This window comes from Xenia sp. Carnegie-2017, unplaced genomic scaffold (assembly GCF_021976095.1).
Source record: "Xenia sp. Carnegie-2017 unplaced genomic scaffold, XeniaSp_v1 HiC_scaffold_24, whole genome shotgun sequence".
Classification (NCBI taxonomy): domain Eukaryota; kingdom Metazoa; phylum Cnidaria; class Anthozoa; order Malacalcyonacea; family Xeniidae; genus Xenia; species Xenia sp. Carnegie-2017.
Genome location: NW_025813487.1, coordinates 4,446,711 through 4,463,247, shown reverse-complemented (window position 1 = coordinate 4,463,247; position 16,537 = coordinate 4,446,711). Strand labels below are relative to the sequence as shown.

General features: G+C 36.0%; 2 protein-coding genes and 1 long non-coding RNA gene across 3 annotated transcripts; 1 reads left to right on the top strand and 2 right to left on the bottom strand.

The window, feature by feature from the left end:
- Window positions 1-15: 15 nt before the first annotated feature.
- On the bottom strand, window positions 16-3,429 carry LOC124451057. The gene is made up of 2 exons (XR_006950326.1): window positions 3,227-3,429; window positions 16-177 (listed from the first exon to the last, which is right to left on the bottom strand). It is a non-coding gene; the product is annotated as an uncharacterized LOC124451057 (long non-coding RNA).
- Window positions 172-14,800, top strand: LOC124451054 (aminopeptidase N-like). Its single transcript, XM_047001688.1, is given in 22 exon segments — window positions 172-327; window positions 424-559; window positions 3,629-4,097; window positions 4,170-4,315; window positions 4,318-4,439; window positions 4,787-4,907; window positions 5,464-5,618; window positions 6,523-6,636; window positions 7,878-8,012; window positions 8,102-8,167; window positions 8,238-8,303; window positions 9,231-9,501; window positions 10,115-10,242; window positions 10,494-10,549; window positions 10,945-11,092; window positions 11,244-11,317; window positions 12,468-12,572; window positions 12,653-12,826; window positions 12,889-13,029; window positions 13,473-13,554; window positions 13,680-13,837; window positions 14,264-14,800. Coding segments are annotated over 20 exon segments (2,583 nt in total). The 5' UTR covers window positions 172-327; window positions 424-559; window positions 3,629-3,816; the 3' UTR covers window positions 14,304-14,800.
- On the bottom strand, window positions 14,785-16,537 carry LOC124451055 (40S ribosomal protein S20-like). Its single transcript, XM_047001689.1, is given in 5 exon segments — window positions 14,785-14,900; window positions 15,729-15,891; window positions 15,893-15,926; window positions 16,176-16,269; window positions 16,436-16,537. Coding segments are annotated over 5 exon segments (351 nt in total). The 5' UTR covers window positions 16,439-16,537; the 3' UTR covers window positions 14,785-14,843.

The following is a 16,537-nucleotide window of genomic DNA, read 5'->3' as shown; positions in this document are numbered from 1 at the left end:
TGAAGTGACAAAGAATTTAAAAACTGTTTTTTAATGTCATATACATGTTGTATAGATGTCCTTATCCGGAGAGCCTTAACCAATGCTTAACACAGGAGCTTTTTGGACATCCTTTTATCCCTCCGAGTCCCATGTCGCACGGTTAAGCAAATAACATCACTTCAGATAAACTTGACGCTGAAAAAGATCAAGGGAGAAATCAAAATAGGTGTTATGATGGAGATGAGTCTCCTGATTTGATGCCCATGCCCATACGAGTAATTCAAGAGTTCGGAATGAATTTGAAGTGTTGCAAATGCTTGGAAAAAAGAGAGTTTGCTTGTCAAGGTAACTTTTTATTACATGCATCGTTTAAGTAAACGGTAATTTGGTCATGTGAAGGAAATTTTGTACGTTAGTTGGAAATGCTTTGTATGCGCTTAGGTACGTAATATATTGGAAGGCTGTCTCTATGCGATCAAAAGAATTTCTTTGAATCCGAGAAGTGTTCTGTTTAATCGCAAAATTACTCGAGAAGAGAGGTTACACTTTCTAGATTGAATCATGAAAATATTGTAAGGTAAAAGAAATTTACTATCCAAAATGAATCAAAATTTTATAACATAATGGTTGAAAGGGAGGTTCAATTTAGACGATACAAATTGTTTTGCTTAATAAATCATTCATGGTGATAATGTTTACGCGTTTTCAGCCTTCTTCATGTTTACGCGTTTTCAGCCTTCTTCATGTTTACGCGTTTTCAGCCTTCTTCATGTTTACGCGTTTTCAGCCTTCTTCATGTTTACGCGTTTTCAGCCTTCTTCATGTTTACGCGTTGTCAGCCTTCTTCATGTTTGTTTTCAGCCTTCTTCATGTTTACGCGTTTTCAGCCTTCTTCATGTTTACGCGTTTTCAGCCTTCTTCATGTTTACGCGTTGTCAGCCTTCTTCATGTTTACGCGTTTTCAGCCTTCTTCATGTTTACGTCAGCCTTCTTCATGTTTACGCGTTGTCAGCCTTCTTCATGTTTACGCGTTGTCAGCCTTCTTCATGTTTACGCGTTTTCAGCCTTCTTCATGTTTACGCGTTGTCAGCCTTCTTCATGTTTACGCGTTGTCAGCCTTCTTCATGTTTACGCGTTGTCAGCCTTTTCATGTTTACGCGTTGTCAGCTTTTTCATGTTTACGCGTTGTCAGCCTTCTTCATGTTTACGCGTTGTCAGCCTTCTTCATGTTTACGCGTTGTCAGCCTTCTTCATGTTTACGCGTTGTCAGCCTTCTTCCTTTTTCATGTTTACGCGTTGTCAGCCTTCTTCATGTTTACGCGTTGTCAGCCTTCTTCATGTTTACGCGTTGTCAGCCTTCTTCATGTTTACGCGTTGTCAGCCTTCTTCATGTTTACGCGTTGTCAGCCTTCTTCATGTTTACGCGTTGTCAGCCTTCTTCATGTTTACGCGTTGTCAGCCTTCTTCATGTTTACGCGTTGTCAGCCTTCTTCATGTTTACGCGTTGTCAGCCTTCTTCATGTTTACGCGTTGTCAGCCTTCTTCATGTTTACGCGTTGTCAGCCTTCTTCATGTTTACGCGTTGTCAGCTTTTTCATGTTTACGCGTTGTCAGCCTTCTTCATGTTTACGCGTTGTCAGCCTTCTTCATGTTTACGCGTTGTCAGCCTTCTTCATGTTTACGCGTTGTCAGCCTTCTTCATGTTTACGCGTTGTCAGCCTTCTTCATGTTTACGCGTTGTCAGCCTTTTTCATGTTTACTTGTATTTCATTTAAGAAATAAAAGATGTTTACTATGTTGGCACAGGCTTACGCAAACCGAGGAGACCTTTGGGAGAACTCGAGAGTTCTCACAAACGTCTCCGAGGTTTGCATAAGCCAGTGCAAACACGAAAAACATCTTTTATTTCTTTTATAAAATCGCAATAATGCGAAAAAGACAAAAATTATAATTTCTTCTCTAAAATTTTTCCTCGATTGGCAAATTCTCTTTGACTGATTGATTGTTTAGATTTATTTCATTGGTTGAGCTCAGATGTGCTTTGCACTGGCTAATGCAAACACAGCTCTAGACCAATCAGCGAACGCGTTTCATTGTGTTTATTTTATAATTAGTTATAATAAATGGTTAGTAAGTTGCTAAGGTGGCGTTTGAAAGTTTTTTCAATGACTAATTTCTTTTAGTTTATGTTTAAGAACTACATGGAATATTTGCACAAAATCAAATAGTGATTCATTTTTTAAAAGGTTTTTAAAATAGTTCATAACGATTTAATGATTCAACAACGTTGGACTGTAACAATTTGGATCTAATTGTGTCTGTCATTAAAAGAACACTTCTAAAGGCGCATCTCCACTAGACGATTTTTGTGACGTTCGTCTTAAATTTACGCGACGACACATGCGCAGAGGCAAAAAGCTTTTCGTTCGGACGAAATTTTTGACGATTTTGATTCTGACGAAAAGTTTAAACTGTTTTAACTTTTCGTCAAGCGCTTTACGATCGTCAAAATTTTAGCCAATCAAATATCAGAGATGAGCAAACACTGCACATGGCCAACCTAGCAGTTCATATTAATGATTTCAACATGGCTACTAGTAACGAAGAAACAACAGAAGTTTAGTTAAATATCGTAGTGTCACTGCAAGTCTTTGGTCAGGTCCAATAGGTTCTCTCATTTTCGTCGAAACTTTCATTATGTCGGGTCCTATCAACTTTAGCAAACTTTCATATGTCTTTGGAAACATACGAAAGTATCTTTCATGGTCGTGGAGTCGCATATCATTTATCAATAACTTATATTCTCCTTTCACATTTCTTTCTTCGTACAGCTTTCTTATCCAAAATCGACGTTTCCTTTTTCTTGTTTTGGTGTTCTCCCTGAGCATTTTTTGGTGAAGATTGTTAAGAAATAAATATCTTCTACGAAGCAGCAAATATAGAATATATCTTTTATTTATAGACGCCATTTTGTTTATTGGAAAACACCGCGAAATAATCGTCTAGTGGAGATGACTAACAAAATCGTCCTATAATTCGTGTTCGAAATATTGTCGCTAAAATTTAAGACGATCGTCACAAAAATCGTCTAGTGGAGATGCGCCTTAAGTCAAAGTCCTGGACTTTGTTATTTATTTCAACGTTCTTATTGACAATAAAAGCAGTTTCTTTGCCATGAAACAGGAAATGAAAGAGTTATGTTTGGATATACTATATTTTTAAAGTTTCCTAAACTAAATTTTACCGTATCCTTGGATATTATAGTTTATTTAGCGAGAGGAACTTTCGTAGACAAAAGAGAAATTTTTTAAAACAAAACATCCATGTTTTGGTCCATACTTCCCAGAGACTGTTGACTCGCCTGTTATGTAACAACGACATTTTCAAATGTCTTTTGAAATGACAACATTCGACTTTATTGACCAGTTTTCAACAAAGCTTGTGCAATAATTTTTAATGAAATAAATCACGCATTTGCTGGTATTGTCATCTTGTTCCAGGCGAATGAATTACCTGTTGAATTTTGGAAATGTATACGAAAGTACATTTAAATAATTTGAAGATCTGGAAGAAAATATGAGTCATCGAAATTCTAGTTCAACTTTGATTCGAGTCATATTTTTGCTCGTTTGTATTTCGATTACAGACGGAAGTCTCCAGAGACATGTTGCGAGGGACAAGACAGTTATTAGAAAGAAATTATTTGACACAAAGGGAAGAGAGTTTAAGTATAGATCGATACGTATACCAAAGGACGTCAAACCTTTTCATTACGACTTATTTATACATCCCAACCTCGAGAAGCTCACTTTTCAAGGCAGAGTTCGAATAAAAATGCGTTGCTTTAAAAACACGCGTCGTGTGATTTTCCACGTAAAAAATCTTCGATATGAAAAGATAAAGTTGACTCGTGAGGAGACTGGGGAGGACAATACTGAAATCAAGGTGAAAGACATTGCCGAAAACAAGGAACTCAACTTAGTCACTTTGGAGTTGGAAAATCAGCTGAAAATGAACGGGAAGTACGTTCTAAGTATGGATTTTGAAGGAGAAATATCAAATAACATGGAAGGGTTTTATAAGAGTTCCTATAGGACAAAAGATGGCGAAACACGGTAAGTACTATTGTTTGACTCGTCTTCTGTCTCTCTTATCCTTTTTCTCTGTATATCAAACTTGTGTTTCAGGGTGCTCGCCGCAACTCATTTTGAGCCCGTATACGCACGGTCAGCGTTCCCATGTTTCGATGAGCCCGAGCTCAAAGCGACGTTTGAGATAAAGATTTTGCGTGGTGCAAAGTACTCTTCCATCTCCAACATGCCTTTGAAGAAGACCACGGCGCAAAGGGGATGTTTTTGGATCATTTTGAAAAAACAGTCAAGATGAGCACGTACCTGGTTGCGTATGTGGTCAGCGATTTTAAATATACGGAAACTACGACAAAAAATGGTATTAAGGTATCAGTGTTGTCAAAACTACATTAACTTTTCATCTTTTCTTATTTCATCTCAACATCACCACAGTCTTCCTTCCTTCAACTTCTCTGTATTGTCCACCATTCCATATCTTCTCATTTCTTCATTTCATAACATCTCTGACCAACTCTCCTTCATCTCTTCTTATTTCATCTCAACATCACCACAGTCTTCCTTCCTTCATCTTCACTGTAATGTCCACCATTCCATATCTTCTCATTTCTTCATTTCATAACATCTCTGACCAACTCTCCTTCATCTCTCCTTATTTCATCTCCATATTATTTCAGTCATTATTCATTCACTGCTTTTCCATTTCCTCATTCTAGCTCCGTGTCTGGGCGAAGGAACAGGCTTTAAATGACACGAAGCATGCTTTGGATGTTGCGCGACATGTTTTGACATATTACGAAGAATTCTTCAACATAAAGTACCAGTTACCGAAAATGGGTAAGTGAACTTAAATCAAACAACAGTTGTATTGAAAATATGGTCTGATTAATAGCGATCAAAATCTACAAAAGTTCACTTAAAGTTAGAACATCGTTGTTTTACATTCAAAAGACTTACTGTTTTTCATTTAAGAAATAAAAGATGTTTACTGTGTTTGCACAGGCTTATGCAAACCGAGGAGACCTTCGGGAGAACTTGAGAGCAGATCAGTGCAAAGTCGAGACCGAAAGTCGTGGGTTGCACATGCTCGAGGGTTCTCACAAACGTCTCCGAGGCTTGCATAAGTCAGTGTAAACACGAAAAACATCTTTTATTTCTTTTATGAAATAGCAATAATGCGAAAAAAGTCAAACATTTCAATTTTTTCTCTAAAATTATTCATGATCGAATTGCAAATTCTCTTGGACTGATTGATTGTTTTGATTGATTTGATTGGTTGAGCTCTGATGTGTTTTGCACAGGCTAATGCAAACACGGCCTTAGACCAATCACTGCACGCGTTTTATTGTTTTATTTTATAAATCTAAATAGCAAATCATGTAAAAATTTTCAGATCTAATCGCTCTTCCCGATTTCATCGCTGGTGTGATGGAGAACTGGGGACTAGTGACGTTTCGTGAGACGCTCTTGCTGTTTAATCCAAAATCAGGAAGCGCCAGCGACCGTCAAATGGTGACGGTCGTTATTGCGCATGAGTTGGCACATCAGGTAATCCAAATACAGCCTCGTACCCAGGCGCTTTTATAGGAGTTGCGCGGCTTTTATGTGTGAATAAGCCCTCGCGGGACGACACGCGCTAACGAAAAATGGGAAAATTTGGGAAGCTTCGCACACGTAATCGGCTTGCAACAGTCACGAAAACGCGCGGCGCCCACGCACGTCATGGGACATTCAATTTATAAAACATCAAATAGTTCAAAGCATCAAAACGCGTGATTGCAAGGTTACTCAAATACTTCTATATTTATATAATGTATAAAAATGAAAGATTCTCCGGATCGTTTAAAAATTATTTTATTGAGCTTTCGACTCGTTGCTTCGAGCCTTCATCAGAATGAGGAAGTTACTATTTACATGTGCCTTTAGCTTGTAGACGCGTCTAATTGGATTAGCGTGTGAATTAATGTGATTGGATGGTGTGGAATGCGCTGCCATGGGTTTTTCGTGTATTGTTAATATGATCGGTGTTAATATTATTAGAATGTAATGTTGTAGTTCTGGTGTTGTTTGTAGTTTTTTTGTCCTTTTTCTTATTGGTCCTTATATTCTTATTTGATCTTTTTTATTTATATAATGTATAAAAATGTAAATGTAACTGAGGAAGGAAATTTCATATGGCGCGATATCAACACGTTACTCATAATGACATGTAAAACACATTTCCTTTCAAATTTCACGTTGTCAAACTTTTATTTTCGAACAAGTTTCACACAAAAAGGCCTGTAAACGAGAAAATATGTTTATCTAATGATATTGGAAATGTCGGAGTCTTTTGTAGTTAAAACCAGAATGCACGAAAGTTTGTAGCAAGTTTTCTTTCTTTATATACGACCATTGTATTTACAATCTTTATATCTTTAGAATCTCTGAATCATTTCTTTTTGTATTTTAGTGGTTTGGTAATCTTGTGACGATGAAATGGTGGAATGATCTTTGGTTAAACGAGGGATTTGCAAACTACATCGAGTATGTGGGAGCTGATGTTTATGCTAAAGATTGGAAAATGGTGAGAAATAATTGTTGACGAAGTTCTGGATACAGTGGCGTAGCGAACTCGTTATTTGGGAGGTGGTGGAGCACAAATTCATATATGCATGTTTTGATACCTTGAAAACAATGGATTTCAAAGGAAATTGGTGCAGCAGAACATGAATATATGAATATGTGCCCACTCAATCAACAAGTTTCTTCGCCACTGTCAGGATATTGATGAAACTAAGATAAGTCCGTTCTAATGTCGCCAAAACGTTGAATAGATCTTGTTATCCCAGTCTAGTATCTTCATCACGAATGATCTGATGTTGAAACTTGAGTTCTTATGTACTCCAGTCTAGTGTCTTCATCAGGAGTGATCTGATGTTGAAACTTGAGTTCTTATATACTAGAGTCTAGTGTCTTCATCAGGAGTGATCTGATGTTAAAACTTGAGTTCTTATATACTCCAGTCTAGTGTCTTCATCAGGAGTGATCTGATGTTAAAACTTGAGTTCTTATATACTAGAGTCTAGTGTCTTCATCAGGAGTGATCTGATGTTAAAACTTGAGTTCTTATATACTCCAGTCTAGTGTCTTCATCAGGAGTGATCTGATGTTAAAACTTGAGTTCTTATATACTCCAGCCTTGTGTCTTCATCAGGAGTGATCTGATGTTAAAACTTGAGTTCTTATATACTCCAGCCTTGTGTCTTCATCAGGAGTGATCTGATGTTAAAACTTGAGTTCTTATATACTCCAGCCTTGTGTCTTCATCAGGAGTGATCTGATGTTAAAACTTGAGTTCTTATATACTCCAGCCTTGTGTCTTCATCCGGAGTGATCTGATGTTAAAACTGGAGTTCTTATATACTCCAGCCTTGTGTCTTCATCAGGAGTGATCTGATGTTAAAACTTGAGTCCTTATATACTCCAGTCTTGTGTCTTCATCAGGAGTGATCTGATGTTGAAACTTGAGTCCTTATATACTCCAGCCTTGTGTCTTCATCAGGAGTGATCTGATGTTGAAACTTGAGTCCTTATATACTCCAGCCTTGTGTCTTCATCAGGAGTGATCTGATGTTAAAACTTGAGTTCTTATATACTCCAGCCTTGTGTCTTCATCAGGAGTGATCTGATGTTAAAACTTGAGTTCTTATATACTCCAGCCTTGTGTCTTCAACAGGAGTAATCTGATGTTGAAACTTCTTACATACTGCAGTTTCTTACATTACCTAAAAGCACAGTTTTATCTTATACATCTCCCAATTTTAGCTCGATCAATTTGCGTCGGATACCTTTCAATCAGCGTTACAGTTTGACAGTATCGTCAACACACATCCTATATCTGTACCAGTCGACAATCCTGCGCAAATCAACGAAATTTTTGATGGCATTTCGTACGACAAGGTAACACAAAGCCATAATCCATATTCGTTTTATACAAGTACGCAAGCAAACACGTTGATTAAATTGAGAAGTTTTGATAAAATCTCCAGGGTTCTTCTGTGATTCGCATGTTGAGAAGCTTTCTGGGAAATGATAACTTTCGTAAGGGTCTCCAGGTGCGAATTTTGTTTGTTGACGTCTGTATTTTTCAAGTCAGTTTTAATTTATGTATGTTACACAATTCAGCATTACTTAAAGAGATATGTTTACGAAAATGCTGTTGCAGACGATTTATGGAAAGCGCTCAGCGAGGTATGTGGAATATAGGAAGTTAATTTTAGACAGATTCAAAGTATAGTTTCGATATGGTTGACGTTGGTGATTTTGTTGCCCTCGAAGTTGAGACTTCCCAAGTTTTATGACTAGAAAATGTTTTTGTTGAAACTTCAGTCAACACCAATAGTCCTTCTCAAGATTGTGCTAACCTGTAGGGTCAAGATCTACAAACAAGTAACACGACTCTTGTTTCAAACTATTTTATAAAATAGAAACAATAAGACGTGTGCTGTTATTGGTCTAGAGGGGTGTTTGCATTAGCCTGTGTAAAACACATCTGAGCTCAACCAATCAAATCAATGAATCCGTCAAAGAATTTGCAAATCGATCATGAATACATTTTAGAGGAAAAATTAATGATTTTGTCTGAAATTTTGACTCAAAGCAAGTCGCCATTTTCACTTTAACATTCGCAAGTTTCATATAAGCAAACGCTTATATCAATAAACAAATCTGAAAATAGTTCCAAAGATAGCAAATACCATAGTGAATGGTATAAGTAAGATAACAAGTTGATAGTTCTTATTTCTTTTCACTATGGTATTTGCTTTCTTAAGAACTATCAACTTATTATATTACTTTTACCATTCACTATGGTATTTGCTATCTTTGGGACTATTTTCAGATTTGTCACCACGACAAAGTCTCTATTTTATTGAATAAAGCTTAATTAGCGTTCATATTTTCTGATGATTTCACCACGAGATTGACTTTTCGAAGGTTGGGGGTTTTCTTCCTTTGTGCTACCTTTCAAGTGCGGCATTACTAGATGAGGGAGGTGGCTAAATGAGGCTGATGAAAAAAATGTGGGGAATACGGTATATTAGCAATCTATCAAAGCATCCGATTGGCTAATCAAGAAGTCTCGACGAGTATGATTGGTCTTTATTACTTTCTTGCCAGGTTAGTAAGCTGGACGTGAAGTCAATAATGGATAGTTGGATAAAACAGAAAGGTTATCCTGTTGTTACAATTAAAGCATCAAAGCTTCATCACGACAAACACAGAATAGAAAAAATAATGGAAGTAACACAAGAACGTTTCCTCATCGATTCTTCCCTGAATAGACATCAACGAAAAAACGAGATAGGAGACAAGAAATGGTACATACCGCTGACCTACATCACGCAAGATTCGGACATAGAGCATACGTTTTGGATCAACCATACTTCAAGTAGGAGAAAGTTTTGTGTTTCTTCGTTTGAGGGCCAGTTTAACGAAAGATTTGCTATTAAAGTTATTGTTTTATTGAAAAGAATTCGTAAAATGACAGTGAATTTTATAACAGTTTGATCATATCTCTTTGCATTCTCGAAATATTGAAGTTTTGTGACGTCCGATTTATAGAGAAAGTGACGTCACGTATGTAGAGAAAGTGACGTCACACGTGAGAATTCATAATGAGAATTTCAATTATTAAGGATATCTGCTTTTACGTTACATTAACCTGACAGAGTTACTGTCGTTGTGAAGTGTTAATGGTGTAAAATTCTGCATAGGTATTTTATGCAAAAGTTTTGCAGCAACTGTAAAGGTATTTATAAATTTGCATCAACTCTTTGTGCAAATATCTTCAAAATCATGAGTGTGCAAAAACGATTATTTAACGAGTTCTTTCGGACGAGACTATAATTTTAGGAGCGTTTTTTTTGTTTTACATGCCAGTTAAGTTGAATGGTAAAGGCATTTGTCAGGAGAATGACCGTTTGACGAAGACGAAATGAGCAGTTCACCTAGGTTTAAGAGGATAGAATTGTTATATCTAGATTTTCTTTTCCTCGCAACAGGCAGCTCGTTTTCTCTCAAGAATTCAGGCTGGTTGAAAGCAAATGTCGGTCACATGGGATTGTATCGTGTCAATTACGACGAGGAGAACTGGGAACTACTGAGTCAGCAACTTCTCCAAAACCATACGGTACAATATACAACACTGCAGCACATACAGTGTTGATAGAAACATATATTATTTTCCTGGGGTTGGAGGAGAATCTGTTATCACACGTTTATTTGCTGTTGTACAGCCGAGTGTTAATGTTCATTATAGTTACTTCAGCCTTAGTTAATTTTTCTAAAGAATGATCAATCACAATCGCTATTTTAGAAGTTAATACCAACGCTATTCTTTATCATTTTTGCAAACAATCTCATCTCTTCTCTTTCATGAAGGTATTTACGTCAGTTGATAGAAGTGGTTTGCTGGATGATGCATTTAATCTGGGAAGGTACGTTGAAAATGAACAAAAACAGTTCATTTATGTTTTAAAGCGTTATCAAAAACTGGGTAGATACTTGTTGATAAATTTTTGTGGTTTTATGAATGTATGTTCGGAGGTTAAAAAAACAGTTCGTTTATGTTTTAAAGCGTTATAAACTGAAAGAGAGTAGATACTTGTTGATAAGTTTTTGTGGTTTTAAGAATGTATGTTCGGAGATTAAAAAAACATACAAAAATGTCTCTGTAATATCCATAACATGCGCACTGCTGTGATTTTACACCATTATCCCAATATGGTCCTTTAACTTTTCCACTGACTTTGAAGTGAATTCAATTGAAGTCAATCGACAAGTTTTCACTCTTTAAATAAATCACGCAACCCGTCTGCAAACTCCTTTTCAGGGCTGGACTCGTTTCCATGACAGTTCCTCTGAAATTGACTCGCTATCTCAATAAAGAGACGGAATATTTTCCTTGGCACAGTGCCCTGGGTTCTTTGTCCTATATCGGATCAATGATATCGCTGACCGAGTCCTATGGACTTTATAAGGTAATTACCATCGATGATTTAGTTGTACAATTAGAAATTAAAAATACGAGAATTGTAAGATCAGATTTCCAGGAAACAATGACAAACTTGGCGGGAAGACTTTGTTCTCCACACCAAATAATCTTAACGTCATTCTTCTTCAAAACTGCAGAAATATTTGGTGAAGAAATTAAAACCACTTGAACTGAAGATGAAGTGGGAAGACAAAGGAACAGTTCTGGATAGGTATTATACTTAGAAAAATTGTAAGAAAAAAGTGAAATGCTAAGGGAATAGTTGTGGATAGGTTAGATACTTCAATTTTCTATAAGAACAAAATGAGGTGGTAAAGGTATAGCTGTGGATAAGTTAGATACTTCAATTTTCTATAAGGACAAAATGAGGTGATAAAGGTATAGCTGTGGATAGGTTAGATACTTACATTTTCTATAAGAACAAAATGGGGTGGTAAAGGTATAGCTGTGGATAAGTTAGATACTTCAATTTTCTATAAGAAAAAATGAGGTGGTTAAGGTATAGCTGTGAATAAGTTAGGTACTTACATTTTCTATAAGAACAAAATGAGGTGGTAAAGGTATAGCTGTGGATAAGTTAGATACTTCAATTTTCTATAAGGACAAAATGAGGTGATAAAGGTATAGCTGTGGATAGGTTAGATACTTACATTTTCTATAAGAACAAAATGGGGTGGTAAAGGTATAGCTGTGGATAAGTTAGATACTTCAATTTTCTATAAGAAAAAATGAGGTGGTTAAGGTATAGCTGTGAATAAGTTAGGTACTTCAATTCTCTATAAGAACAAAATGAGATGGTAAAGGTATAGCTGTGGATAAGTTAGGTACTTCAATTTTCTATAAGAACAAAATGAGATGGTAAAGGTATAGCAGTGGATAAGTTAGGTACTTCAATTTTCTATAAGAACAAAATGAGATGGTAAAGGTATAGCTGTGGATAAGTTAGGTACTTCAATTTTTATAAGAACAAAATGAGATGGCATATAAGAATAGTTGCGGTTAAGTATAGATATAAACAAAGATTTTCAGCAGGCTACAGAAACAACATTATTTATCGTAATAAATTAATGATTTGAACCGAGGAGTATCGTTACATGTTTGTAGATGTAGATCGTCCAGGTTGGTATAGTCCTGAGAAGGACTGTTGTTGTTGATGTTGACTGACGTTTCGACAACCTTAGTGGTTGTCATCTTTAGAGTCAAATGAAGACTACCGTTAAGGTTGTGGAAACGTCAGTCAACACGAAAACCCGTAGTTTTTTCAGGAGTCAGGAGTCTACTAACTTGGGCAATCTACATCTACAAACATGCAACTATTTATCTTTAACGACACAAGATGACTTTGAAATTTATTTTTCAAGATATCTGCGAGCTTTGGTACTGAATTCTCTTTGTGATAAAGGTGATCAAGGATGCATCGACATTGCGCAGGAGCTTTTCACAAAGTTTGTCGATAATGACGAAAAGTAAGAAAGAATTTGTTCGGTTTGTTGCAATAGACCTGGCAACAACTTTCACGCTCTTAAAATGGTAATCTCGTCCCCAGGCTCTCCATATCTCCTCATCTACGGCAAACCGTCTACACTACGGTCATCAGAAATGGTGGAATGACGGAGTGGGAATTCTTATGGTCGAAGTATAATGAAGAAACTGACGCTACACATAAACGAAAAATATTGTTGGGATTGACTTCATCACGGGAACCTTGGCTTTTGCAAAGGTAGAAAAAACTGATTCTTCTTAAGTTGAATGTTACCAAATTATTGCCGTTTTCATTTGCAGAATTCTCGATGATGCACTCGTTGGGAAGACAATTCGACGGCAGGATATGATGTCAGCAATACTTGGCGTCAGCGGTAATTCAGTTGGGCGACTACAAGCTTGGGAATTTTATAAAGAAAATTTTGATAAAATAGTCAAAAGGTGAGTGGCGCTCTTTAAAAAATAAAATACTCAATCTGCATGTTTTCACATCTCTTAAGCCGTTCACGTTCTCTGTTTCCTAAGATAATCATATTCTCTGTTTCCTAAGATATTCATGTTCTCTGTTTCCTAAGATATTCATGTTCTCTGTTTCTTAAGACATTCATGTTCTCTGTTTTCTAAGATATTCATGTTCTCTGTTTCCTAAGATAATTATGTTCTCTGTTTCCTAAGATATTCATGCTCTCTGTTTCCTAAGATATACATGTTCTCTGTTACCTAAAATATTCATGTTCTCTGTTTTCTAAGATATTGATGTTATTTGTTTCCTAAAATATATTCATGTTCTATGTTTCCTAAGATAATTACATTCTCTGTTTTCTAAGATATTCATGTTCTATGCTAAATTTTCAAACCTTTCTTACTTTATCCATTTCATGTAGCGTGGGTGAGGATTCCAGCGATTTTGGTTTAATGCTAGAAAGTCTTACAAGCACCTTCAACAAAAAGTTTCAACTTCAAGAGGTACGCCACCTTTACGGCAAGATAACTTAACAATTTAAACAGCCCCAGACACAAGCCAAGCAGCTTGTCGGAAGCCAATAGAAATTCATGTTGTTATTTAACCAACTCGGCAATTCTTTTTACAGGTAAGCGATTTTATCGAGAAACATTCGCGGTTATTTGGAAAAACGAGGTCTGGAAGGAAAGCAATTGAAAAAATAAAGACGAACATACACTGGATGAAGTCAAACTATGAAACGATCTTTAACTGGCTGAAAAAGTCAACGATGAATATTAATACAATGTAAGAATCATGTTTGTAGATTTAGATCCAGGTTAATATAGTCCTTGAGAAGGATTGTTTTTGTTGTTGTTGACTGACGTTTCTACAACCTTAGCGGTAGTCATTGTTTTGACTCTTAAGATGACTACCGCTAAGGTTGTCGAAACGTCAGTCAACAACAACAAAAACAGTCCTCAGGACTATACTAACCTGGACGATCTACATTTACAAACATATAACGATACTCCTGGTTCAAACCATTCAATGTAAGAATCGTTAAACAGAGTAATTGTTCTCTGAAGGTTTCAAGTCTTTGGATCTTAACCCTTTACTTCGTGTGTTTGTTTGCTCCTTTGAGTTTCGCATTTAGCAATTGAAATGCAGGCATTTTTAAATGAGATTGTCAACACACAACAATTGTGATTAATATGTTTATATATTATGTAGACTCAAAGATTTCTGCAGAAAATTAACAGCATCTTCATGAGATTGTGGATCAACTCAGTAGGAAGATATTGATGACAGTAACAGATATTGTACCATTATGTGAAGTAATTTGAAAATTATTTTTAAAAAGCATGTTGGTCCTTTACACATGTTCACAATGTGTAAAACAGCATGTTGATTTTTAACACGTGTTCACAATGTGTAAAACAGCATGTTGATTTTTAACACGTGTTCACAATGTGTAAAAACAGCATTTGATCTTTACACATGTTCACAATGTGTAAAAACAGAATGTTGATCCTTTACACATGTTCACAATGTGTAAAAACAGCATGTTGGTCCTTTACACACATGTTCACAATGTGTAAAAACAGCATGTTGATCTTTAACACATGTTCACAATGTGTAAAAACAGCATGTTGATCTTTAACACATAAATTCACAAACATCCAATAATTCCATAACAGAGCCAGTCTAGTCATATTGATCAAAAACGAAAGTGCAAAAGAAAAAGAAAAAAGTTTATGATTCCCAAAACTTTATTGATGAACTTCAACTTTTAATTATTTTCATCACAAGATCATGCATCAGCAATTGTCACTTCAACTTCAACACCAGGTTCAATGCTGATTGATGTCTAAAATGTGATGTTAAGGTCAAACATATACATTAATGATGTTACTTTAGCAAGAGACAGACTAGTTAAACCATAAACAATCTTTTATTCCTAAGTTTGGGCCACGTTACATGTTTGTAAAAGTAGATTGTTCAGGTTGATATAGTCCTGAGAAGGACTGTTTTTGTTGTTGTTGACTGACGTTTCAACAATCTTAGCAGTAGTCAACAACAACAAAAACAATCCTTCTCAGAACTATACTAACCTGGACGATCTACATTTACAAACATGTAACGATACTCCAAGGTTAAAAACAATTAATATATTTGGGCCACATGTTAGGAAAAAGTTCTTGGCAAATATCTTTGCCATCCAATCTAGAGCAAATCATTACTTGAATGCCCAGGTGTAAAATGGAAGTTTATTGGTCAATAATTTAAGAATGGCAGTGCAATGATTATAATTTCTTACATGAAAATATCTTGTTATGTTTTCTACCCTTCATGATCATGTTAAAATAAGATTCAGGCTTTAGAATCTGCATATAAACCAATCCTAATCTTAACTCTAAAACCAATCCTACTCTTAACTCTAAAACCAATCCTAATCCTAACTCTAAAACTAATCCCAACTTTAATCTTAACATTTCCTACATCCCTCGATAGAGACACAAAATCAAGAATTATTTACACTTACATTAGGATGTACACAAGAAACCATTTTAACACATGCCAGAATCTGGCATTTTATAATAGCATTCCAGTTATATATTTAGTTCAGTAGAGAAAAGATGGCCATGGAACAAATGATACTGAGGTTGTTACAGAACAAATCATAAAGAAAGGATACAATTTGCTTTACAATCTCCGACGGACTGTGAAGGTCAATCAATCTTTTGTGAATTCTCATCTCATAACGATCCCACGTCTTGGACCCTTCTCCGCAAGGTGTCTTTCTAGTTGTGATACGCAAACGCTTTGTAGGTAAACGGACAGGACCCTTCACCTCAAGTTTTTTCTTTGGCTCCTTTAATCAAGTCACTGCACACTAAAAATGACAAAAATAGAGCAATGAGCATTTGATGGTTGTTTTTAAGATACTGTGTTGTAATACTCAGTGATTTATAAAAATTGATGTATAATGCATACTATCCTTAAGTTCGAGGGTTTTTAGGGGGGAGAGGCACTGATGAAAGAAGGATACTTCATGTTACGTTATTTATTGAGCTAGAAATACTCCTCCGCTGAGTGAAGTCTTGACTGGAGTGACTGCTCTACACTTTCATGAAATTCATACCTTTCTCGAGGCTTTTGACGTTTCTGCTGGTCAACGTGATGCGGATTCTGTGTATTTGAGTTTCTTCCTCGGGACCTCCTTTTTCTTTGAAAGACTGCAAATAATGATGAAACTTGTAGGATGTACGTATGAAAATACAGCACGAAAAATGGCTTCGCAGTATTCGTCATAAATGATTCAAATAATCAATATATTGTTTAGAAATCAGTCCTATGAAAAGAAAAACGATGAATTTCTTTAGCAATCTTCATAAACCTCACCATTTTTCAGTTCTGGCCGACGTAATCGTAAAAGAACAGCGGTGAGCCAGGAAAATATACTGGTAAAGAAACGACAAGAAATACTAAAGAAAGACACGTGGG